This window comes from Cyprinus carpio, chromosome A24 (genome assembly GCF_018340385.1).
Source record: "Cyprinus carpio isolate SPL01 chromosome A24, ASM1834038v1, whole genome shotgun sequence".
In the NCBI taxonomy this organism is placed as follows: domain Eukaryota; kingdom Metazoa; phylum Chordata; class Actinopteri; order Cypriniformes; family Cyprinidae; genus Cyprinus; species Cyprinus carpio.
This window is the reverse complement of record NC_056595.1, coordinates 17,108,324-17,135,407: the sequence shown is the minus strand read 5'-3', so window position 1 is coordinate 17,135,407 and position 27,084 is coordinate 17,108,324. Positions and strand designations below refer to the sequence as shown.

General features: G+C 35.0%; 2 protein-coding genes across 13 annotated transcripts in view; one reads left to right on the top strand and one right to left on the bottom strand.

The window, feature by feature from the left end:
- pde7a (phosphodiesterase 7A) overlaps positions 1-20,648 on the top strand; it is a 35,256-nt gene extending 14,608 nt beyond the window's left edge. For 2 of the 12 annotated variants that reach the window (XM_042714414.1, XM_042714421.1), the window contains exons 2-15: positions 12,280-12,340; positions 14,552-14,596; positions 15,092-15,124; positions 15,663-15,752; positions 16,791-16,942; positions 17,050-17,113; positions 17,312-17,407; positions 17,782-17,882; positions 17,967-18,098; positions 18,231-18,322; positions 18,457-18,601; positions 18,773-18,869; positions 18,959-19,039; positions 19,206-20,648. In XM_042714414.1, coding sequence (XP_042570348.1) covers positions 12,280-12,340; positions 14,552-14,596; positions 15,092-15,124; positions 15,663-15,752; positions 16,791-16,942; positions 17,050-17,113; positions 17,312-17,407; positions 17,782-17,882; positions 17,967-18,098; positions 18,231-18,322; positions 18,457-18,601; positions 18,773-18,869; positions 18,959-19,039; positions 19,206-19,429 — 1,413 coding nt within the window. In that variant the 3' untranslated portion in view covers positions 19,430-20,648. Of the gene's footprint in view, positions 1-7,763; positions 8,017-12,279; positions 12,341-14,551; positions 14,597-15,091; positions 15,125-15,662; positions 15,753-16,790; positions 16,943-17,049; positions 17,114-17,311; positions 17,408-17,781; positions 17,883-17,966; positions 18,099-18,230; positions 18,323-18,456; positions 18,602-18,772; positions 18,870-18,958; positions 19,040-19,205 lie in introns of those variants that run through there. The other 10 variants (XM_042714422.1, XM_042714424.1, XM_042714420.1 and 7 more) reach the window with 8 other exon arrangements.
- A 1,905-nt stretch (positions 20,649-22,553) lies between these two features.
- mtfr1 (mitochondrial fission regulator 1) lies at positions 22,554-26,340 on the bottom strand. Its single transcript, XM_042714413.1, is given in 9 exon segments — positions 22,554-22,655; positions 22,737-22,905; positions 22,999-23,065; positions 23,068-23,220; positions 24,180-24,406; positions 24,487-24,611; positions 25,499-25,600; positions 25,671-25,772; positions 26,243-26,340. Coding segments are annotated over 8 exon segments (927 nt in total). The 5' UTR covers positions 25,707-25,772; positions 26,243-26,340; the 3' UTR covers positions 22,554-22,607.
- Positions 26,341-27,084: the final 744 nt, after the last annotated feature.

Genomic DNA, 27,084 nt, shown 5'->3' with positions numbered 1-27,084 from the left:
TTTTGAACAGTAATATCTTTAATGTTTTTAAAAGTCCCTTCTGCTCACCAAGTCTACATTTGTTTGATCCAAAATACACCAAGAGCAGTAATATTATGATATATTTTTACTGTTTAAAAATAACTGCTTTCAGTTTGAATATATTTTAAAATGTAATTTATTCCTGTGATCAAAGCTAAATTTTCAGCATCATCACTCCAGTCTTCAGTATCACATGATCCTTCAGAAATCATTCTAATATGATGATAAATTAGTTTTTATTATTATTATCAATATTTAAAACAGTTGTATGAGGGTCCATACAAGCCATAATTCATTCTGGCACTCTCAAAAAATTTTAAACCACTGGCCGAACCGGACAAGTAGAAAATTTCCTTAGCATTAAGCCCTGTCAATATGATCAAAATCAGTGTCTTAACACTTGTACACAGATCTGTAGAACACATAGGTTACATTATGATATGTTAAAGTTAAAAACTTAAAATATGTACTTGAAAAGAAAACAGGATGACTTTGAATAGCATCACTGTAAAATTCTGAGGAAGAGCTGAGCAAGTTTTGCACATGTATTTCCTGGTCTGAGAGTGACTTCCTGCTTAAACAGGAAGTAATGGATACCAAAAAAAGGTAGAAATATATGTATGTAAAAGAAGAATGCATGTGTGTGAAAGCAAAAAAATTTATGTGAAAGGAGAATGTATGTGTGTGTGTGAAAGCAAAAATATATGTATGTGAAAGGAGAATTTAAGTGTGTGTGAGTATAAATTTATGTACAGTATGTGAATGGAGAATGTAAGTGTGTAAAAGCAAGAATATATGTACGTGAAAGGAGAATGTAAGTGTAAGAAAGCAAGAATATATGAATGTGAAAGGAGAATGTAAGTGTGTGAGAGTGCCAGAATGCATTTTTTCAGGATTCTTTGATGAATAGAAAGATCCTATATATATATATATATATATAAATATATATATATATATATATATATTTTTTTTTTTTTTTTTTTTTTTTGAAAGAAAATTATAGAAATTACTACTTTTATTCAGCAAGGATGCTTTAAATTGATCAAAAGTGATGATAAAGACATTTAGAATGTTACAAAAGATTTCTAATTCAGATAAATGCTGTTCTTCTGAACTTTCTATTTATCAAAGAAAACGGAAGAAAAATTCTACTCAGCTGTTTTCAATGTAATAATAATAATAACTAATAATAGTTTTTTGTAGCAGCAAATCAGAATATTAGAATAATTTCTGAAGGATCATGTGACACATGACAGGACTGGAGTAATGATGCTAAAAAAATCAGCTTTGATAACAGTAATAAATCACATTATATTCAAACACAAAACTCTTATTTTAAATAGTAAAAATATAAAAAAAATGACTGCTTTTGCTGTACTATAAATGCAGGCTCGGTGAGCAGAAGAGACTTCGTTAAAAAAACATTAAAAATCTTACTGTTCAATAACTTTTGACTGGTAGTGTAAATAAAATACAGTAAAAATGAGTTTGTGGTGGTGTTTAATTTCAGTAATTTTGACAGTTGATAAGCTCTCTGATGAGAAACAACAGGATGGGATTCAGGCTGCACCCTCTTTCCAGAATTCTAGCTGATCTGTGACTTTCAATGCATTTGGTGCCACAAAGGTTTACTGTCTGAATGAACAGTGTTGACAGTGAAAATTGTCTGTATGCACTTTGACATTAATAAAAACTTTATATACTACATCTGAACACACCTACAAGGAAGGTACATAATTAGCTGATAATCCATCACATTCAAATTATTAAAGCTTCATTTTTTTTACAATGCATTCTCAATCAGTAGAGCAAAGTGCTGAAATAATGGGTTTGATTTCATTGGCAGTTCTACAGTGAATAGACATCTGCAGATTAGCCCCGAGATATTAATGTATGTATCAGAATACACGGGATACACTTCAAATAAAATGGGCTATACTGAAAAGTTACATTGGCTAAGTGGCTTAATTTTTAATTTTTTAAAGAAACAAGTATAATTAATTAGAATTTGCACTTACAAATTGCATAAATAATATTATAAAATTTAGAACACATAAATATGTAATGACAGAAAAAAATAGAATGATACTTTTGAAATTAAGACTAAAATTACCAGTTGGTGGCAGCAAGCCACTGTCTTAATGACTGAATTGTTGAGTAATTTATTAAATCAATTAGTTCAAAACTGTTGATTCATTCAGGAATGAAGTAAGTAACTGTTTTTATATTTTATGAATGCATCAGTGAATCACTGATTCAAGGCGTTCAAAAAAGGTAAATTAAAGGGAAACTCCACCACAAAATAAAAATTTTGGTATTAATCACTTACCCCCATATCGCTCCAAACCGGTAGAAGCTCTGTTTGTCTTCGGAACACAATTTAAGATATTTTGGATGAAAACCTGGTGGCTTAAGACCATCCCATAGACTGCCAAGTAAATAGCAGTGTCAAGGTCCATAAAAGGTATGAAAGGCGTCGTCAGAATATTCCATCTGCCATCAGACGTGCAATCTGGGTTATATGAAGCGACGGCAACACTTTTTGTAGGCGAAGAAAACAATTCAGTAATTCCTTTGTAAACCGTCTCCTCTGTGTCTCTTCCTATCACTGTATGCTCTTTTGTGTCATCCGCGCCACAAGGATGCGCTGTTTCATGTATTTACATGTATTTAGCTTTGATTTGAAATAAAACAGCCCATCAAAAGAGCATACACAGCATATGGTGATAGGAAGAGACCTTGACATTGCTATTTACTTGGCAGTCTATGGGACAGTCTTAAGCCTCCAGGTTTTCATTCAAAATATCTTAAATTGTGTTCCGAAAAAGTACAGAGCTTTTATGGGTTTGGAACGACATGGGGGTAAGTGATTAATGACACAAATTTTCATTTTGGGATGGAGTTTCCCTTTAATTCTGTAATGAAACTGCTGTATGAAGAGATGCCCAACATGGCTTTGTTTAGAATCCTTTTTGCGAAATAGAGCTAAAAAAAAACAATATTTTCTATACAATTTAAATAACTTATTTTAATATTAACTATTATTAATATTAACTTCTTGTTTATTGAATTTTGTTGCTCTGACACTTAGTAAAGCCTGCCACAGACTATGCTAAATGCTAACCAGTCTGTTCATATAATCATTTTAAATGTGTGTGTGTGTGTGTCCTAGAAAGTAGAAAGTGCAAATAATAGATATGCCATACTATGATTAAAAATCTATATTTGATGCTATACAGTACCAATAATCTAATTTTGACAGATGGTGAGATCGGTATTATGAATTTATAGGCTACATTAAGTTAAAGATACCTGAAGCAGTTGCATTTTGCTGTTTAAGTGCTGGTTTAATAGAAATAATTTGAATGCGCATGAAAACTCAATCTAAGACATTTTAATAAAACATTTGGGGCTTCAACCCCCTTAGCCCACCCCTAGCGCCGCCCCTGTTAGACTCCCAGGGTATTAATAACTCAATTAAATATGTACTTTAAATACAATGTAACTTGCTCTGGATAAAAGCATCTGGCAAATGCATAAATGTAAATTCAATGTAAAACAAAATGTATTTTGGGTTACCTAATTCTGCATTTTTGTAAAACGGACAGCTGCCTTTATGATGAATCTGCCCTTCATAGTCAGGATCCTGTTTTTGTTTGGAAAATCTCCTGTAACAGACAGTGTCATCCTTTTTGTGTTCCTGTAGTTTATGATCAGAAAAAAAAATACAGTACCATAACAGAATTTACATTTTAATAAAATAACCATTTTTTATATTTATTAGCAAAACTTGCTATATTAATATATTGGTAGCCTGTTCTTCTCTTTATAAAGTCAACCTGTTGTGAGTAAGTGGAAAACAGCAGCTACTGGCTAATTTGGCTAATTTAGTAACATAGGTTAAGTTGATGGAAGCTCACCTGTTGTTAACACCGCTACGACGACAATCACAAGAAAAGACTCCAGTACTCCTCCGATGCAGACGACATTACCACAAACTTGAAAATAAAATACAAAAGATGTACTTAACTGGTGTTTCTTAACTCAGTTTTTCTCAGTGGGTTCATGCTAGCTCACTGTTTTATGTTAACATACATCTGTTACTGAATAGGGACCTTCTCTAAAGTTACATACAACACTGGTACACACGTTTCTAACTAAATAGCATTTGAAGATAATTAATTACCTTAGTTGTGATAAAGAGGCAGTGTAGAAAAGATATTATGCTTCTATTAGTTCAACTAATGTTATTTAACTTCGGCTAACTGACATTATTAACTTACTATTTGATGTTATCATCGATACTACGACATTCACAAGAAGAGGCTCCAAAAGTTACACCTCCGAGGCTCCGACATTGCAGATGACATCCAGACTAGAAACCTGAAAACAACAAACAAAAGAAGTAACTTACCGGTACTAGAAAATACTGGGTAAAATTGCCATTGAAACAGTGGTGTTGCCTAACGCACTTTACCTCAGCATTTCACGTTAATTCGCTGTTAAATAACGACTCGCCAGACAATCTAACTTGCATTAAAGGGGCAGCAAAACGTACTCGTGTTTCTCGGTTTAACTAAAGTTTATTTTGACTAGTATAGGTGACCTTAACTTACTCACCAGTCGATGTTGTCAGGGTTTTGGCAGCATTCTGGCCGTCAGTCAGAAAAAAAGGCTCCAACTCCCGACATAAACAACAACATGATGAATAATGTTAGTTTGCTGTGAAAACATCTTAAAATATCTGTTTTGCATAAAACAGAAATAATATACTAACCTTTTTGTCAAGTTAACGGTGCAACATTTCTCTTTTGTCCTTTTACAGTCACTTCCACCAAACAGTCAAAAAAAGAAATCTCCCTTGCCATTGGTCAGTTTTTCACGGGCAAGTTCACTACTGTAAATACAGTAGTTTACCGTAAATGGATTTACAGTTGTGAAGAAATACATTAGTGACTGTATATTTTCCCATAATCTTTTGCAGTTTACAGTAAAATACTGTATACACATTTTACAGTGTCTTACTGTTCATATTACAGTAAAATACTGTTAAAATTACAAAAATCTGTTACAGTGCGTGGTTGTGGCATGTTACTGTGAAGTCTCTTGGTGAATTGATTGGGCTCCGTCCCTCTTCACACAAGCCTTTAACTTGTTTCGCATCCAAACGCTGTGTCAATAATTGGCTTGTAGGCCTGCTAACCTGTTCAAATAGACCCCTCAAAGCATTGCTAAAATTCCTCAAGAGCTTCATAAAAGGAGGCAATCATGCCTTTTACCACCATCAAAGCAGTCCTTATGTTTGCTGTTGCAAGAAATACATAGATTTAGCAGCATTTGGACATATGGAATTGATAAATGGTAGTAATCAGGTGGAGTCTGTGACATGAGGGTTTTAGGAAAACTTCCAAGGAATAGGAATCACTAATCTTGAGATTTTCTGATTAAACTGTGCTCCTCTGAGCAAGGCACTTAACATCAGGTTTCCTCAATGGAACTGTTCCTGAAGTTGGTGTACCGCAGGTGGATTTTGCTTTTGGATGGAATGGTTACTTCAGAAATTTGATTAAAGTCACGATTAAATGGAAGTTGCAACAGATCCTTTCTTCAGTATTTTGATGTACATCTGAGTTTAAAGGGATTATTGAGAAAGTTTTATCTATTGATTTTTGATTGGAATTTGAGATGTTGATGTTGCACTCAAAAAATGAATGAGAGCCTGAGGTGATAGTATAAAAAAGAGAGGAGGTTGAAGAAACAGGGCATACATCACTGGAAAGAGGTCTGATTTTTCACCAGAAAATAGTTATGATATTTTGAATAACATTACAAGGTCAAAAAAAAAAAAAACTGTTCACAATAAGATCTTAACATGCATTTAAAAAATAAATAGGGTGCATTTTAATTTTTATACCAACTTTAAATGTTGTGAGCGATTCTGGACAATATTACATTATGAAATATTATGGTATATAATTTTTATTTTATTTTATATAATATCATTTGTATCTATTATTTTATATTATGAAATTGTGGACAATGTTAAAAGTCAACACTAGAAAGTCGATTTCTAATATAAATGTTTAGTTCATGATATTGATTTATTTATGATGATCTAATTATATTGATATCTGATAAATTACATAGCTATTATCAGCTAATACCAATAACAAAATGTCTGATAACTGATACGGTCCATTACAAATCTTTACAGTGACAGTGAGACAAACAATGCTAAAAGTGTAGATGGAGCTCCCCTAAAAATGGCATATGTCAAACATTTGACAGCTACATATTAAAACTACGTAAGTGGTGACAGCAGTTGTTTGTCCACATTGTGAAACCAAACGTATCACAATAGTCCATTGTAAACAGAGTTAACACACCCAAGATTCATTCTAAAGATAAAATATGGAATGTTTTGCTTTAATGTCATTGTAGATAAATGTTCTCAAATCTCATTTTCTTGACTGCTTGTCCAGTCATGAGCATGTGCTGTGTTTTATTACAATTAGATGAAGCCATTCATTTACATTGCAAATGCCTGGTATCATGGTGAAGCAAGCGTGACTACATGCATTTTTGAAACGCGAGATATTGATCGTCTAAATAGTTTAGCTGGACATGATGTCTCAATGAGGTATTTAAGAAACATAAATGAAAGACACAAAAGAATGAACTGTTGAACAAACTAGCTGGATGGGATTGAGTTTCAGGTTCACCTGAGGCTATGGAGAGTCTTGTGTCAAACAGATGCAACAGTGTTTAGACGACTAAGAAACGTTTGACCATTATGAATGAGACAGAACATAATCTGGTTAGATTTTTGTGGCTAAATTGTGTTTTTAAATACATATTTTACAGAAACTGTAGTGCAAATAAACAGTAATTTTAGTATTACTGCCTCCTACTTCTGGTAGTGCATTGGAATATTTCATATTTTGGCTAACACATTTTTTTAGTTTATACTTTAAACTAAAAGTCTAGTACTCTTCGCTCCATTTAACACATTTTTACTAATTCTCCACTGTATTCTATGCAAAAGTTGGTCTGGCTTTGGCTAGCTGACTAGGCTAAGTATAGAGTCTAAACTCTTTCAGTTTGTGTAGTTAAGTCTCATGTAGTTACAGTACATCTCAATTAATACACATCCACCCATGTTGGTCTGGTCTTACTTGTACTACTAGACCTTGTACCTTTTGAACCATTTAAAACTTTACAAGAGGCATCAAATCACTGCTTAGGTATATTTATGCTTCTTCCCAGTTAATTGTCAAAAATAATTTTTTTATTGTATATATTTTTGCCCAAAAAGTTAGACTGAGGTACATTGTGAGCTGCAATATATAGGCCTACACCAGAATATTATTAGTATTTTAGACACTGTACTAGTTAATAAGGTATAAGTAAAGGTCTTTAACCCTTTAATGGACATAATTTAATGTTTTTTGTTAATTGTTTATAACTATAATAATAGCTTTTTATTTGTGTTTTATCTAATAATCCAGTTTTCATAGTTTATTATTTTGATTATTTGTCAGTGCTAGTGTACTTTACAATTATGCTGATATTCTGTTATTATAATTTTTTTTTTAAAAGTGTGTGTTTTTTTATAATAATAATAATTTGCATTCTGTTGTGGATAAAACGTTTCCATGAAAGGCTGACTTTCATTTTTGTCTGTTGTGAGCTGAATTTCGGGGAACTGTTTTGCTATAAATTTAAAATCAGCCTACATGAAATATTTTTTTTATAATTTCTGCTGAACTCCCAAGTTTTTATTATTATTTTTTTGTTTGGGCCCCTAGCCAGCTCGCTGAAAGTCAACAAAACAGCACAGACCGTTACGCTTTGCTGGCGCACAAGCGGCGTTGGCCTCTCCAAGAAATTCAACTCCTCCGTTCCCGCTCCGTGTCCGGCTGCGCTGACGCCGCTCGTGTGCTGAGCCCATATGGGCACGGCTGGGTGGTTTGTCATGCCCCGCTCAGCCCCCTAGTAGAAATTACTCACATGCAAAAACACCAAGTAATGTGTGTAAACACTGAGTTTGTTGATACTTAAATACTGTCGCGGCAATAGTGGATGACTCGAGTTCATTTTTCACTTCACCGGCCTGATGGTGGGTATTACAGATGTCAAAATGTCATATGAGGGTTACTGCAGGGTGCAGTTGTTTTTGTAGCTTGTATATTCACTTAACAGTTTTACAGTTCATCTGTTCCACCGGTTATTAACTTAACACAAAGCACTGCCATCAGTTAAGGCCTGTTTGCAAGCCCTGTTCTCAAACTGCAGACTGGCCTCCAGCAACATTAATACCCTGACCGAATAATGCCCGCCTGCAGATTACCAAACCCTCTGCCTTTCAATTCTAATAAATGCACTTGCCAAAGGATTACATGAGCATATTGTGCTAAAATCATCTTTGTAGTTGCTTCTCGTATTTAGGGATTTAAAATGACATGGCAAGATGCCATTGGTGTTGTTTAGTTAATATTTATATTAATACTTAAGATAGATAGATTAATTAAGTTACAAATTTTTTTAATCATTTAACACTTTAAAATGTTTGTAAATATTGCTGTTTATTGCTCTGCATGATATATATATGTAGGAAAATGTTTAAATGTTTTTGTTTGTATTCATTTAGCAAGAACAGTATGTTGTTTACTAAATGAATACAACAAAAACATGCTTTTTAAAGCTTTTTATTAGCTTTATTTTGTATTACACACACACACACATACACACACACACACACACACACATATATATATACTCTATATATATACTTTACCGGTCAAAAGTTTGGGATTAGAACGATTATTAATGTTTTTTACAGGAGTTTCTTATGCTCATCAAGGCTGCATTTATTTAATCAAAAATACAGGAAAATTTTTAATATTGTGAAATATTATTATAATATAACGTCTTTCTATTTTAATATACATTTAAATCTGATTTATTCCTGTGATGAAAAGCTGAATTTTCAGCATCATTACTCCAGTCTTCAGTGTCACATGATTCTTCAGAAATCATTCTTATATGCTTAAAAAAAATCAGAAAAGTAAAAATTTAAAATACAAAAAAATTTTTTTGGAACCTGTGATACTTTTTCAGGATTCTGTGATGAAAAAAAGTTGAAAAGTATTAATTTAAAATAGAAATATATTCTAACAATATACACTACAGTTCAAAAGTTTGGGGTCAGTAAATTTATATTCTTTCTTTTTTTTAGAATTTAAAACTTTATTCAGCAAGGATGTGTTAAATTGTTAAGAAGTGATAGCAAAGATTTATATTGTTAGAAAAGATTTATATTTTGAATAAATGCTGTTATTTTTTAACATTGTATTCATCAAAGAATCCTGAAAAAATATCGCAGTTTTTTAAAAAAATATTTGACAGCACAACTGTTGCCAGCATTGATAATTCTAATAAAAAATCAGCATATTAGAATGATTTCTGAAGGATCATGTGACACTTTATACTGGAGTAATGGCATATTTAAAATCATCTTTGAATCACAGAAATAAATTATATTTTAAAGGCTATTAAAATAGGAACCATTATTTTATATTGTAATAACATTTTACAAGATTACTGTTTTTTTCCCCTGTATTTTTGATAAAATAAATGCAGCACTGATGAGCATAAGAGACTTCTTTAAAAAACATTACAAGTCTTACTGATCCCAAACTTTTGACGGGTAGTGTATGTATATATAATAAAGATATATATATATATATATATATATATATATATTTAATACATATATATATATATATATATCAACAATACAAAATATACAGATATAATAACATATATTTGCATTAATACATTTTTACTTGCATTAAATGTCAACAGTTGCTGTTTAAGAAAAACTGGACAGAAACCCAGAACAGAAATGTTGAGATATTGTCACAAGGCTGAGATGTTCTTTGGCTATTATCGCCCATCTTTAGTGACAGCCCTAGTTTTGTGCATTTGCAGTTTTATTGGGCAGAGGCTCGAGGCGCGAGAGGGCTGTTAATGGATAAAAATCAAGTATGCAAATTGGCTCAGTCCATTGACGTCAGAGACTGAATTGTATGCCATCTGGGGACACCCTGACCAGCCATCTAAAAGCTGCGCTCAAGTGCTTGTCTTTGTCTGCGTATGCACAGGTTCTTTTTGGCTATATGATGGCACAAGACGTGCAAAGTCTTGTGATTTCACAGCGAACCTTTCTCCTCATCATCTTCTCCAAAGGATCCCCATGTGATTTGAGTTCACATGGATGAGTACTTGCCAGAAACAAAGAAAATACGACAGCGAAAGGTGGATGTGTTCATCAAGTCCTCTCACAAAGCATTTTATTACAAGCCCTTATGCTGTCTTCTAGTTGTGTATTGTGCTAGCAGTGTCTGTAACATCTTAAAAATAAATAAGCCTGTGCTACCTTTAAGAAACAACGAGTACGGAAACTACGTGTTCGGCACACAAAGGCCTCTTTTTCGAGTGCTGCGGTCATAGAAAGCTCCGCCCACTGTTCTGGGACGGCCAATCACACTTGCATCTGCATAATGAGCAGCAGTGCAAGTGTCTGTTCTTGAATTAATCTCTAAATGGCACAGTGTGGAAGCCTAATGGACAGGAGAGCAGATCACACTGGACAGATGATGCAGGTTTAATTCAGTGAAGCAGGCTTCTCCGCTCCAGCTTCCTCCCGCTGCTGGGAAATTGCAGTGTGAGCGTGTGTGCATTGGAGGCTGGGCTGCTAACAGAGTTGAGCTCACATTCATGTGCCTTTATCTCATGTGATTGTAGTGGGATTGAGTTTTTAAGTGACTTAAATAAGAGGTGTTTACAGATATAGAGATATGTATTCACTTACACACTCTTTTCTTTGCATGACAACTTGAATAATTATATTAAGACTTTAATGCAATACTTGAAGGGAGGCCTAATGCCATCGTTTTAATCTAATATTAGTATCAAAGGTTTTTTTTTTTTTTTTTTTTTTTTTTTTTTTTTTTAAAAAGGAGTGTGTTTAGAGATGCATTATTTGTGTATTTGATATTTAATTGTGAATGATCATCTACCCTCTATCATTTACTCTAACGTTTCTTGAAAAGTTGATCTTTAGAAATACTAATATTAGTAACACTGTTAAAAGTAAATATCAGAAAATAAAATATTAGCAGATATCAAAATGATTATCTCTTATTCATACTGTTTTAATGTTGTGATGCTTATTCACTGTTTTCAATAGTTGAATTTGATTTATACTGTTTATTTTTAATTTATTTAGACAAAATAATACAAAATGGACAAAATAGTATGATACAAAAGACAAAATAGTATTTTAATATTTGCCATTTATCAGTTTTTATATTAGAAAAATAAACTAATTATTGCATTATCGATATCAGCCAGAATTTTAATATCTGTGCTTCACTAAGTATGTTCAATAGCATATTTGTAGATATGAATTATTGTTGATTTTATGGCACTTTGTTATACTGTACAATGATATTATGTATTTTTCATACTGTATTTTTTAATGATGTGATGTATATTCCTTATTTTAAGTGATTTCATTTAATTTATGCTGTTTTAATTAAACAATAATACAGTACTTTAATATGTCATTTATCAGGTTTTTATAAAATAATATAAATATAAAATAATGATCAGATTATTGATATTGGATTGATATTGATATCTCTGCATTCCTAAGTGAGTTTAATAGCATTTTTATAGATGTTTAATAATTAAATGTTGGTGTTGTACTAAATGTTATAAAATGCTAATGAATGAATATCATTTACCATAGTATTTGTTGTACTCCAAGGTACTTCAATGAATGCTTTCTCTTCTTGTCTTCAGGATTGTTCATTCATTTTTGGATTGTTTAATGTGGATTGTTCATCTTTGTACTTGAAAGACACTTCTATTTGTGAAGGCCTTTTAAAAGCCCTCTTTTTCCCTTTTAAAATCCCATTGACTCTCTTAATGTTTAGTATAAAAGCAATTTACAATTATTGGTTTTCATCAAAAGGTTCAAAAGAACAGATTAAAATATGACAAAGATTTATAAAAGAAAATATACAATAGAGAACTATTCTGAGCTGATTTTCTTTCTTGAAGTTGTGGTGGTGTTGTATGAGCCATATTTGAATATACGCTGCTGAGCATTTGGCTTGTATATGAGTTTTTCCCACGTGTTTGAGTAAATGCAAATACTGACGCTCGTCTTCATCTCTTCCCCCGCAGAGACGCGGAGCAATCTCCTATGACAGCTCTGATCAAACCGCTCTGTATATTCGCATGCTAGGTAAGCATCACCTTCCCTGCCTAATGCATGCACACACACACACACACACACACACACACACACTGTCAACCTGTAAACAAATTCAGACACAGGGTAGATGTACCGCTCTGCACTGGAAGTTACCAAGCACAGCACATTATACAACAGATTGTGTAACAGAAAGGATGGAGAGCCTCAACCATCAGTCAGAAAGCCTCTGATAATCTCTTCATTACATCCACAGCTTAAGTCGTTCCTCAACTGGGAATTGCTTAGCGTTTCTGTGAAATTTTCCTTTGATTTAATACTTATCAAGCCCCGACTTGGCCTGATTGCTGACCCCAGGGACCTTCAAGAGTTTTATCTGTGCCCCTTTGACTTCATAGGACAGCACTAAAAGATCTGACAGGGCCTGATGTTAAAATGTTGCGTATGAACAAAATGCACATCGAAAAGCACATACTCAATCCCACGTTGGGTTAACCTAGCAATCAGCTTAGGTTTATGTTTAGTCATTGTTTTGTTGTTTGGAAATTTTGATTTCAGGTAAATTTATCTTGTATTTAAGTATATTTAGACATTTACGGGGAAAACTAGATAATGATTAAGAGTAGTTTTATTGCAGTTAATCATCTCTTATCAGCACATTTGAAATTTTTCAGCCTGTATCATTTTCTTTTTTCTAGTTTATAGTATTGTGAAATGCAATAGTGTCACGTGTCTGGATGGTAAAATGCAATAAAACATTTGTGCACATTTATGCGCTAACTAGGATTTGTAAAGTGAAGTTTGTGCAGGTTTTGGCATCTATATGTACATGGTTTAATACAATAGGGATACAAACTATATCAGCTAAAGTCAGTGTTTTATTACTATTTTATGTCTTTTTTGTTGTTTTTATTTATAGATATAGGTCATTATTGGATATTTATCACCTGTTGTTGGATTTTTTTTTTTTTTTTTTTTTTTTTTTTTTGCTTTTTTAATTTAAATGAATTGTAATAGCATGTAACAGTTGGGTTCCAAAAGTAAAAACTTTAATTGCTTTTTATTAATTTTCTCGATAGGGGAATTATTATTATTTTTTTCCTGATAACTTGCAAACCTTTAAAGACAGACCTTTTTTTTTTTAAAGGGTTTTTTTTTTTTTTTAAATCATGTACCAATTGGAATTCATGGTGAAAACTACATTACCCATGATGCTGTGCAGGAAAATTGCACCAATCAGAGAGTTTTTTGACGACCAGCAAATCCTGCCAAAAGACCTTGCAGGAAATTTCCCTGTGCTCAATCTCTCTCTCTCGCTCAAAAAAAAAAACAAAAACATTGTTTATATAGATATAATTAACAATTTTAAATGGGTAGGTTTATATTTCACCATTTTTAATTTGTCATTTGCAGTGCTTCATGGGATTGTAGCTGTTCCCCTCACTTAAGCCATTAAGTACAAGCCATTAATCCTGCATGTTTGTCTTTTTGTCTGATTTTCAAATACATTTTTTTTAATAAAAACAAAAGTTTAAAAAAATTAATCTGAAAAACACTTTCAAAACCAGTGAAGCCAAAAAAAAAGACTTTCTGAAAATCCTTATGAGAAAAATACTTCCAGAACCAATGCTGCTGAAAAAGTTGGCGGGCAATATTGCACTCCATAGTTTATGGCAAAAATGTTCCCCTTTGAGAGCCCTTTGTCTTTTAGAGTGCATGTCGGAGAGATGCCATGTGCATGTAACAGTCATTTTTACTGCGTTTTTTCTTGTTTTTAACAATGTTGCATAGATTTATAATATCAGCTGTGCATCATATGAAAATAATGATCAGAATATCATACTGGGCAGAATTTCAATATCTGTGCATCTTCATTTCATTTTTCATTTTTAAGCAGTTTCCCTTTTGGGATGAAACCTGCGTAAATTTTATACGCGAGGCCCGTGATCTGTGCTGTTAGATTTTACACAACAGTGCACTAAGAATGTGGAGGTTCCGCATTAAATCCATCTGACTGGCATTTACACTAGTTCATCACATCCGGGTTCATCACTTCCGGATCACACTGACTGCTTTGCTTTCTGTCACTGTTCCATGAATTAGCAATACACTAAAACATCATAACAACCTGGAGTCTCCACACGTTCAGTAACATCACCTCCTCAAGCATGTAGCCAAAAACCAAGTAAAGCTAACCCTGACCTAATATTTGATCGTAATTTCTTTTTTTGTTTTGTTTTTAAGCTGTGACAAACAAAACAATCAAACCCTCATTCGTGTTTACACCAGGTATGAACCAACACATCTCACCAGGAGAGACAAACCCGCTCACTTGCTTTCACGGCCTTTCCCTTTAATAACTTTCCACACCATTCCTCCTTAAAGACCTGCGTCAGTGGGCAGTCTAATCAGTGTCATTTCTCACGGTAAAATGTCTTCTAATAATATTTGTGGGTCAGGAGATGAGTTCTGGTTTGCGTACGAGAGGTTTGGCGCAAAAACAGAAGACGAGAGCACACTTTTGGTTCCATAATTTGGATGTGGTCTTGCTTCTTCGACCTCCGCGGCTTTTCTTCTGCATGTCCGAATAGCTTCCGTCTGTTTTTTTTTTGTTTGTTTGTTTGTTTTTTTAGATTCGCCTGTTGCATGTGTGACATTTTGCTACACACTTGTAAGTCAATCCGACTCTATAATTGCTTTTTGTTGTTGTTGTTGTGTCTTTTTTGATTCATTTGAATCGTGTTTTTTATGTAATTGTAATTCACAGTTTTGGTATTTTGATAGGAGCTTGTGTAATATTCAAACAGCTGTTTTCAAGTAAGTAAATATACTGGTGGGAGGCTGTTTTATTATTTGTTTACTGACTTATTTACACGTTGACTACTTTTTTACTGCACATGAACTCCAATCAGTAGTGACTGACATGTTGGCGGCTGCCATGACTCAGTAAAAGTTTATGCGTCCCCCTCCTTCTCCCTGTCCATGCAAATACACGCGCGCACACAGCCAGAGTTTGATGAAAAGGCCTATTGAATGACTTTTTAACAGATGTGACTTTAGAGCTTTGGCCAGCCTCGTTGAAGTCCCTCTGATTTCCTCTCCATTCTGTCCTGGGCTGAAGCACAAGCTTGTCTTTCTTCCATGCATCCTCCTTTGCTCCTAGCCGTCTGAATACTAATGCTTAAGTCCCTTTGGCATGGCGATGCATGGTCTGTTTCCTGTCCTCTCCTTTTCCCCATCCATCGGCGGTGTGTGTATGTCTGTCTCTCTGTCCCCCTGTATCCAGGCCTGTAATCTGCTGTATGTTGTGTTTGCTAACAAATCTCTTGAGGACTTGTGTGTTGATGCCTTCTAGGAGATGTGAGAGTGAGAAGTCAGGTAGGCTTTGAACCTGAACGAAGAGGCTCGCACCCGTACCTGGGCGTCGATTTCCGCACTTTGCACTGTAAGTACCGAATCCAACACTCGCACACATTCCTACTTCAGTGTAGCGCAACAGGGAAGTCATTTTCTCCATGGGTATTGAATATGTTTAAAGCTTTGAACCAGAATGAAATTCAACTTAAAGTTTTGAAAACCAAAAATTACACAATTTTGGATTTTGCTACTAAAATCAATTGCAAATTTGGGAAGCAAATCAATTCTTTTAATGTATTTTCTTTTTTGAAAATATCACTACTGTCCTTTATGCTGTAAATGTGCTGTCACTTTCACAAAATTTTGCATGCAAAAAAAGGTCCGTTGTCAATATTGGTGTGACATCTCACACAGAAGTCATTTTTAAATCTGTCAAAGCGGTGGATCCACAAGGAAATATTCCACAGTTAGGCGAAACTCCATACTATGGAAGCCAATGGCTACCGTCAACTGTTCTTACATTCTTCAAAATATCTTCTTTTGTTACCTAATGTTAGCTAGCCAGGTGATGTCAGCCAGATCTATTAAGCTAGTTCAGATCTATTAAGCTAGTCTATTTACATTTGTGTTATTTAAAAAAAATGCAGTTTATTTTTAGGTGGTGCTTCTCATTCACAGTTATGTTTCTTATTTCATGAATATATTCTAACCTAATTATATTAAAGGCATTTTCCCCAATTCTCATCGTCCCTCAGGCTGTGTTGATCTACCGATGTGGGCGAGCTGAATTCAGGAGAACGTACATTTAACACATGAAAAGATTTATAGCTCTTTTGTTGTAGTGAAATGAAACTCTGTTTTAAAGACTCTCTCCAGACTGGTCTTATCTTCTGTGCTTCAGTCAGGCGTGACCTCTCGTAGGCTGCCTGAGCAACACAATCACAACGATAGCAACCAAAGTTTTGAACAGCAGGGACTCCAGTCAGTGGGGCTGGGGGTGGATTTAAAGACACTAAAAGCTTGAAATATGAGAGCAATTTCAGCTTAATTATTGAGGATACAAATTTTATCTGACATTTTGCATCATGGAATTTCTATGTCCTATTTGGTGTGTGTTTATGTACAGCCCGTGCTGAGTCAGCAGGGTCGATTCCAGCTCGGAGGGTCCGGAGGCTCTTTAGTTTCCAGCGACACCTGCTTTCGTCCCGTCTGCTGCGAGGAGCGCCACACCTCAACCCCCTCCACATCCTGGACGAGGACTACTGCGGTCAAGCCAAGGTATAGGACCACAAACATACTCTGTGACTTTAGTGTACAATGAATTTTTTTTGAAGATTTGTTGTATGGTTGATTTCTCATGTGCTCTCACTGTCATTTACTTACAGTGTATGCTTGAAAAGGTTGGAAGCTGGAATTTTGATATATTCCTCTTTGACAGACTTACAAATGGTAAATATTTAAATTGTAAAGAACCTTCGGTGTGTGTATGTATGTGTGAGATTTGTTGTGCTTTTCCTGTACATTGTACAGTATGTGTACACTTCACATGTAGTTGTGGTCAGCTCTGCCACCTGCTGGTTGAATTATGGCTGTGCAATTTTGCCTTGCCCAATTCCTCATTCCTCTTATATTCTCTGTTGTTTTTAGGAAACAGTCTTGTCTTCTTGACATTTAATTTGCTGAACCAGTATGGTCTCATTGAGCTCTTCCAGTTAGACATGGTTAAACTGCGTCGGTTTCTAGGTAAGTGTTTTTATGTTTACGACTGAAACTTAGTTTCTTTCATTAATAGTATTTTTAAAGCACAGTTCTATTTGCTTAAATACATGTTATTCCACATTTTGCATAGTGATATTCTCCAAACAAAACTTCTTTTATACTTTGCACACATTTGGGTTGTTATGTGACCTCCACAATTTATACTACTAATTATAAAAAATATATTTATTATAATAAAAAATATTTTTTCAATACTGTAAACATCCCTGGTGAAGGTTCTGCTTGCCACAGTGCACTGATCCAACTATTTATTGATTGGCATCATCGATTTAGCCCTGATATATACCCTCTGTACTAATCTGGCTGAATTACTTAAAATGTTGTACTCTTGGTTACAGTTTTGGTTCAAGAAGATTACCACAATCAGAACCCTTACCATAATGCAGTCCATGCTGCTGATGTCACCCAGGCCATGCACTGTTACCTGAGAGAACCCAAGGTGATTGTCCCTGTATTAAACTAACATCAATCCACATCCTATTATTACATCTATACTCGGCCACACATGATCTTGACCACACAGCTCGCCCAGTCCCTCACATCATTCGACATCCTCTTAGGGTTGCTGGCCGCGGCCACACACGATCTGGACCACCCTGGCGTCAACCAGCCTTTCCTCATCAAAACCAACCATTACCTTGCAGCTTTGTACCGGGTTAGAGCACCATCCAATGGGATTTAAACACATCATTAGCTCCACAATCCTCTTTATGTTCTAAGCAAATTACTGTATTTGTAAAGATGTCAAAGTTTGTCAGCACTGAGGTGTGTTTGTGTCGCTCTGTAGAATACCTCAGTTCTGGAGAACCATCACTGGAGGTCTGCAGTGGGTCTGCTCAGAGAGACCGAACTCTTTTCCAATCTTCCTGCAGAAGACAGGTTAGTATCTCCAAAGCATTAATGACCATGCTTCATCTTTTTCCATTCTATTTTTCAAAGTCATTTTTTTCTACTACTCTCTATGTAAATGACCTCTGTTATGACTGACTGACTTTAACTGGTGTCTCTAACAGTCTGAGTATAGAGAGGCAGCTGGGATCACTCATTCTGGCCACAGATATCAGCCGACAGAATGAGTACCTGTCCCGCTTCAGGACACATCTGGATGAGAACGACTTGTGTTTAGGAAACGCTTCTCATCGACATTTCGTTCTGCAGGTGGGAATTTGCAATTCAGCATTAATTACACTAAAAACAAGATGTTTGCTTTAAATAAAAAAGATTAATGTACTTGAAGTTGTGACGTCCCGTTTTAAAATGGAAGGGACTGCATACCATATTTTTTAATAAAGACTAAAACTGTTGGGCATAAATGTACATGTGTTCCAGATGGCCCTGAAGTGTGCAGATATCTGTAACCCATGTAGACCATGGGAACTCAGCAAACAGTGGAGTGAGAAGGTCACGGAGGAATTCTTCCACCAAGGTACCCAGTTCTCATGATGACCTTGCTCTATACATGTGCTGTTAGTTCAAAAGCTAATCATTGTGCTTTGTTGTCATCGTCATATTTAGGTGACATCGAAAAGAAGCATAAACTTGAAATCAGTCCACTGTGTGATAGTGAAGCCAACACCATAGCCAGTGTTCAAATCGGTAATGTTAGAATGTTTAAATATATACATTTGCATTTGTTTTTTTTTTTATTATATGTGTGTGTGTGTTTATAATATAGTAATTATGTAATAATCGCATTATTATTATCATTACGATAAATGATTTATTTATAAGGTCTGGCTGATCAAGTGATCTCTGCCACCAGGTTTCATGACTTACGTGGTGGAGCCTCTGTTTGCCGAGTGGGCGCGCTTTTCAGACACGCGGCTCTCTCAGACAATGCTCGGCCATTTGGGCCTGAACAAGGCCAGTTGGAGTGCCATGGAGCCCGAGGCATCGGGGAGCTCCGAGGAGGGGGAATCCGAACCGGGCCGAGCCACAGAAGAGCCCAGTTCCAGAGCCTTATCTCAGGGAAGCCAAGAGTCATGACACCCCAGCGCTCGCAGAACACCTCTACTGCCCTCAGCCAAACATCTTACATTTGAGTTGCTCGCCACCCATCTCCAACCAACCACTGATGATTTGTTTTCTTCTTTTTCGTTCGTTCGTTGATTTAATTTATTTAATTTTAAGCACTCATCTACCCTTCAACATAGAGCAATACATAGATACCTCATTTGGCTACTGCTGCAATTTTGTTTTCTTTAAATTATCGTGATGTATTTATTTAACCTTATTTTTTTTTATTTGGGCGTTACTAATTCAACTCTGATGCTTTGATTAAAGACTGTAAGGGAATGTGGGGTAGGAAGGAACCCCCTCCTATGGCTTTAAAGTGCCATTTTGAAATAATGAATTGCTCTGAAAGTCATTTGAAATACCTTGAGTATTTAAAGGAGAGGTTTTTTACAACCACACCAAGAGACAATGTGTGTGAAACCGAATGAGTGCGAGCGGTGTGTGTGAGCGTGTGCCAGTGCTTCTGCAAATCAATCTTCCTCCTTGTGTACAAAAATACAAATGTGAAGAGCCCAGTCCTTTTGCTGCCTCTGAAGACTGTTTACACATGTTGTTTCTAACTGAATCGTTAGTTCTGTGATTATTGCCTTTTAAGCACAGATGTGAAGAACCACTTGTAAATTTTTTTTCAAAGCCTACTGCTGATGATCAACGAAATCTGTCGGACTGCAACCATGTCGGTGTGACGCATCAGATGCCATACGAATGCCATTTGTGCTCCATTGCTTCTCTCTCCCCTGTATTTCAGACAATGTGTTGAAGGAACGTCGCTTCGTGAAAGGTGGCAGAGATGAACCCTTTCGACCATGGAAGAAGGATCTTGTCAGCGGACTCTCCATGGATTTCGCTCAGGTTTTCACCGACCTGCTTATTTGGGAGAAACAAGGAAGTAAAAGGTGCCTTTTCTAGGTAGCCGCCACCCCTCTTTCTCTCTCTCCTCTGTATTTTGTAAAGAAAAATAAGAAGTCCTTCTCAGAATGTCTCGAAGCCACTCTCGTCTCTTCGGAAGACTGCTACACAATGCCTTAAAACTATGCACAAAGCTAAGTGACCAAACCAGCTTTCGTTCTCATTTTAAACTCATCACATTGTCCATTTAGTGCACTGTCTGACCCTTTGCCTTTTTGTCATGGAATTTTTTTTTTTCTTTTTAATATATGGAGAATTGGTTTAATGATTTGATTTTTAACATTGAACATTCCATTTTTGTGAATTGTTTTGGATTCTGTACAGAATGGACAGTTGTTTTTTGTGCTTCTCTTGATATTTTGAAAGAGAAGAGGTGCTTTATTTTAGGTGATTTGTATTTTTGTTGTAAGTGCTGTAAGACTGTTGATTTAAAAAAAAAAAAACTGTTTACAGTTTGTTGTAACAGCCATTTTGGGGAGACGACCTATGTGTCAAGCCATTTTGTAAAGGCTTTGCCGTATAACGTTTTGATTGATGTTTAAAAATTCACAAAATTTATCAATAAAATATAACAAAAAGTCACTCTACCCTATATCAATCAGTCAATCTGATAAATATGAACTTAATCATGTGATAAGTATGTCAAAATGTAGCCAAATAGAAGCCTCAATACAGAAATGAAAAGACACAGATTGACAGTTTTAGGTTTATTCAAGAAATGAAAGCCCATTAAAAATGGTGCTGTAGTGTGAAATAAAATCAACCCATTTAGAAAAATTATCACGATTTATAATAAAACCAAAAATATGTCTCCGTTAAGAGATTCCCTTCAATTCTGAGGTACTCTTCCTATGTGCTTGCCATTAAATGGATACTCCACCCCAAAATGAAAATTTTGTCATCAACCAATTAAACAAAACTCTAAACCCCCATAAGCTCCATTTGTCTTCGCAGCACAATTTAAGATATTAAGCATGAAAACCGGGAGGCCTGTGACTGTCCCATAGACTGCCAAGTAAATAACACTGTCAAAACCCATAAAATAACTAAGTTTAATTAAATGGCACTGGACTAGAGATAGCAAGCTTGATATGTCATAGACAAACAAAACTACATTATTCAAGTATTTGAATAACTGGTTAAATAACTACATAGAAATGTTCCAAAATAATAAATTAGAACCTAAAAAGGATTTTAAATTAGCTCTCATTAAAGAATTCTTCAGTTACTGACAGCACCATCTAAACCTTATTTGTGACCCTGGACCACAAAACCAGTCTTAAGTCGCTGGGGTATATTTTCAGCAATAGCCAAAAAAATCATTGTATGGGCCAAAATAATCGAGCTATATGGGTTTGTTTGGGGGTAAGTGCCAAAAATTTACTGTTAGGATAATATAATGCAAATGATCTGACTATTGGTGCATGAGGATATTTTGTTATATTTGCTTAAACTGTAAACACTATCAAAACCATTTTGCTGATTAGTAAAGATGCATTGCTAAGAACTTCTTTTGGACGTCAACTAAAAAGGCGATTTTCTCAATATTTTAGTTTTAAAAAATTGACCCTTATGACTGGTTTTGTGGTTCAGGGTCACATTTATGATCACAAAAGTGTGGTTCATCATTTAAAAAATTGACCCTTATGACTGGTTTTGTGGTTCAGGGTCACATTTATGATCACAAAAGTGTGGTTCATAATTGTTATAGTGGTTACGTGACAGAAAAACCTAACATTACAAAAAAAAAAAAAAAAACAAAAGGATCAACTATACATTTGAAGTAGACAAAACTTCTGTGCAAAGCATTTAACAAAAATACACAAAAAACAACAAACAAAAAACAATCCATACACTTTGTTTTGAACGTTATCCCTTCAAATAAGGAATCTAACAAAGTCGAATACTTGCACTGTTGACCTTCAACAGATCCAGATAAATCCACATATAAAATCATACATAAAACCGAACAAAAAGAACATTTCTCGGGTAACTGGCATTAATGATGGAACTGGCTGTGGTACAAGATGCATTGATAGAGATGAACTTTTCAAAGTGCAAAATTACATAGATATCCAATAGGGAAACCAGATTGACTGCATAGTGTTTGGCATTTGCATGCTCACCTAAAAGAACACTAACAACATTTTGAGGGCTAACAAGAAAAGTTAGCCAGCTTATTGAAAATTACAAGACATCAGGTTAACTACATTAACCTGCTCAGATGAGTTGCTCCATACTAGTACAGTTTCCTCCTTCCAGTTGATCTTAGCATATGCTGTCCAAACTGCAAAAGCAATGTCACAAAGTGACTATGGCACTATGACAATATACATCTGAGATCACTTTTTCAAGTGATTTTTCTTACCTGCGGTGTTTCCACATGGATCTTATTCTCAGGAACTATCAAGTTTAAGTTGCCATCACATTCACTGTCGCTCCGGTAGCGGTGAGCGAACTTGCGTTTCAGGGCCTCTGCGATTAATGCTGCAGCGTCTGTGGGCTCAACAGGTTTTGCTTTTGTGTCCTCTTGATGACTGGGAATGAAAGGACAAATGAACTCTACTGGTAAGTGTTTACAATCAGCTTTGTATGTCATCACTGTCCAGATAAAGCCCTATAACATTCACCTCTTAACTGAGCGCAGCTTCACTTTGCCCAAGTCTTTCAGTACGTCTAGCATGCTGGGAAGCTCTGTTTTTTAGGTGCAGAGTCCAGTACTGTCTTCTCCTCCGCCTTTTTCCCACGCCGCTCTCTGATGAGATCAATAGCAGAATAGCTTTTCTGCATGCCGGGACATGGAGGAGGAGGAGGTGGTGGAGGAGGCGGAGGTGGAGGTGGAACTGGAGCCACTCTTAAACCTAAACAAACCAAAAAACCACACTTTAGCTGGAAAAAAAAAACTAAAAAAAAAAAACTTTAAATATGAAAAAATTAAAAATACCAAAGTAATAAATTTGGGGCATTAAGAACAATTAACTATTTAAAAAATGCCAAAACTAAGCAAACGTTTTGAACATGCCAGAAACAACAACTTATGCAAGTACGCCAACACTTGGCATTAAGAACAATTAACTATGTATTGTTACAAACTTATCAATCAACATTAACATCAATGGGGCATTTATATGGGGCATGTAAAAGTGTGTGCAACTATCCATCTAACAGGGTTTCTGCAGGTTTTGTGAACGTAAATTTAAGACCTTTTTAAAATCAACTAAAGACAAAAATATAAAACAAATTTAAAATCAACTAAAGACAAAATTATGGAATAAATTGAATCTTACAAATATAAATACATTACACAAAAAAATTATAACAATAAAAAAAAAATACCTATTAAGTGAAATATATCTCAATAAACTCAAAAATATGAAAAACAACTAATGGACTTTCATAAACTCATTTACATAAACATAATCAAAAATTGATAATTGTTTCAACCTTAAACCAAAAAAATCTTATTGTTTCAAGCATAAATCCACTTAATTTTGTTACATTTCTCAGAAAACAAGAATTTATATCTTCATTTTGCATCTCAAATAAATGTATCTTGATTCAAGGAAGTTTTTTTTTTTACTGGAATACAAAAAAATACTGAGTAAGATAAATATATATATATATTTTTGAAATGCATGCAACATTTAATGGCATGACTTTATAAATGTAAGACTTTCTTCTCTGATTTAAGACTTTTTCTAACTTCAAATTAAAATGTAAACTACAAATATAAAAATAAAAGCTACTTCAAAATACTAATAAATACTGAAATAGTATATACTAATAACACTGAAGTAGCACTGCAACTAACCTGTAGATTGAGCGCTGTGCTCCTGTGCCTGAACGATCTGTGCGATTTGCGTTCTGAGTTTGGCCAGCTCAGTCTCCAGAGCACTGATTTTCTGAATGGCTTCATCGTTTATGATCGTCTGACTCCTCAGTGCACTTCAATCCTGGTGCAAGCTAAAAAACAACCCCCAACCTCCAACAAACCTGCAAAACACATTACGGAAAAACAACCCAGAATCCGTCTCAAACCTGCGGGACATACAGATACATACATGATAATTACGACATTCAAATTTCTGTTTTCCAAATCAATTTAGAAATATTTTCACCTATTCCTGCCAGCACCATCGCTCTCTTCTCTGTCAATCCAGCCCACATCAGCGAGTGTGGCCACAAGTCCATTTGGCCCATTTGAACAGTTGAGGAAACTCGCTCCTGCAGTGAATGGATGAAGCTACACAACCCAAAGACAGTTAATAATTACAACACCTGCTCAGGGCACATTACAAGTCTCACAACAACAACAAAAAAACCCTCACAGACACTCAAGCACTCAAACAATGTCAGAACTACAACAGCAGAACAAGCGGCAGATGTTTTTATAGCCACGACAAAGTAAACAGCACCACGGAAAGGGGTTTAGACATCGCCTAGCGATTAATGAAGCAATTATAACATTACAATGCCATTTAGCTCCTTTATCAAGAGGAAATAAATAATAAAGCCAGTATTTTATTTAAAAATAAGCACTTCAAAACTTTTATTTTAAAAGAGCTCTTGGCCTAATTTATTCAGCAATGATCCAGAGAACTGACCTAAAGCAGACATGCTGCATTCCTGACATACAGGACAGCTGGAAGGAAGGGCAGAAAAGAGAGAAACAGAGACAGTAATAAAAGTTTCAAGGTGAATTTAATGTCATCATACTTTTGTTTTAAAGGTTAGACGGTAGGAAAAGGCCAGATGAGATATTGTGAGCTGAAGCCTGTCCCAGATTCATGATTGTTTATTGTCAGCACACTGATGGAATCAAAACAGAACAGGAGAGAAATATGATGATGTGGGAGAAATGAAGAATGAAAGGCCAAAAATGGAGGGTGTTAAAGCTTTTGAGATGTAAAAATTTAATAAAGGTGGAAAACACTGATAATAATGGAATGAAGACTACCTGAAAATACTAAAGACTGCAAATATTTAAAAACATAACAGGCACTCCAAATACAAATGTGCACAAAATAGTTTGTAAAGACCATTGTCCGTTGAAATAATTGCAAACATTTTGAGAGATTCTTTCATTTATAAGTTTTGACACATTTGAATGAACAAAGACTGATATTTTACCTGAAAATGGACACGAGGGCAGGGTGCTAAGGGAAGATTTGTGGCAATTCTTCTGACAATACTCCTGGATGACCCATAAGACTTTGACAATGATCCAAAAGCCTAAGAGAAATATAAAGATGAACATTCTTCCAATCATGAATAGCGCAAACTGTTCATATAATTATCTTACCAGGTCCATTTCTATCAGTCTATGACTTCCACTCATCTTGTAACTTCACTCAGATCTGTCTCATCATCAAGGATCTGTGCTAGGTCATCTTCAGATCAAAACCTAAAAATAAAAAAAAAAGTCTTAGAATCACTTTTAGACTTACATTTTTAATTTAACATCTCTTCTTTTATAGAGTACACTGGTTTTCCACATGAAAATCCTTACAATCCCTGTGAACTGTCAGTCATTGTCACATTGCAGAAGAGCATCTTGTACAAAACGTATCTCCTGCACTCCTGCTTTCCTAAAAAGTTACTATGTGGCAAACAGCCATTGTTCAGCGTGATGTTCACCGTGTCATTTGCCAGAAAAGACTGAGGTACTAAACATTTTTCTAGTAGTTTCCTCGTAAAGCACATCAAAGTTTTTAACTAACAAAAAACTCAAACACAAAACTAACTTTACCGCAAAGGTTAAAGGCGCTAAAACCCAAGCGTTATTGTTTCAGTGTTATATTAAAGGCGCTCAGTTGTTAACACAAGTTGTCGCTGTTTCTAATAGGACATTACAAGAAAATATAGATGTTTTACCGTGTAAATTGCAGTGTTACAGAGTAGTAGGATCCTAGCTGTGCTACGCTAATGCTATCCAGCTGTTACCTGTGTTTTTTTCCACAATGCGGGAACAGTCGTTGGGGAAGAAGGGCGGGACTTAACAGTATTGGCCAATAGAGTTTGAGAATATTCCAGCAATGGGGCGGTCCTATGAGTACGGAGTCAACCACTGGTTTAGAGAAGTGGATTGACAATACAACTGTCCAATCATAAGCGAGTTATGACTCACACGCACGAGGCATGCAGGAACGCATCCATGGAATGGATTTGCTGTATTTCAGTAAGTGGTGCTTGGTTGACTGTGACTTATTTTGTAAAAATAAGACAATTTTATGTTATTACTTTAAATTTCTTTAGCTTTATATTCATAAATAAACCTTTTCCATCTTAAAAAAATTAATTCAAATTAAAAAAATTAAAACTGAATTTAAAAACAGATTGTTAAACATTGGTTATTTGGAAATCATTTAAAATTTTTGCTTTTTTTGCCTCGCGCTTCTTTTGTTTTATGTATTGTACTGGCTGGCTATAAATAAATGCACACTGAGAAATTGTGCGTTTCCCCGTTTGTCCAGATATCACTATCATAACATATATCAGAACAAGACAATTTTCATCTGCTAGTCCACATTTTAAAGGTGAAATACGATTGTTTTTATGTTTCTGTTCTGCCTTTGAAATTCCATTTGTTTTGTCGTGAATTTTAAAGCGTTTATATATTTTAGTATAACCCCAATATAAATAAAATAGATGAATAGTATTTTACTTGCTTCCTTGGTCCTGATGCTTTCTTTGTATTAAAAAAAAACAATAGCTAA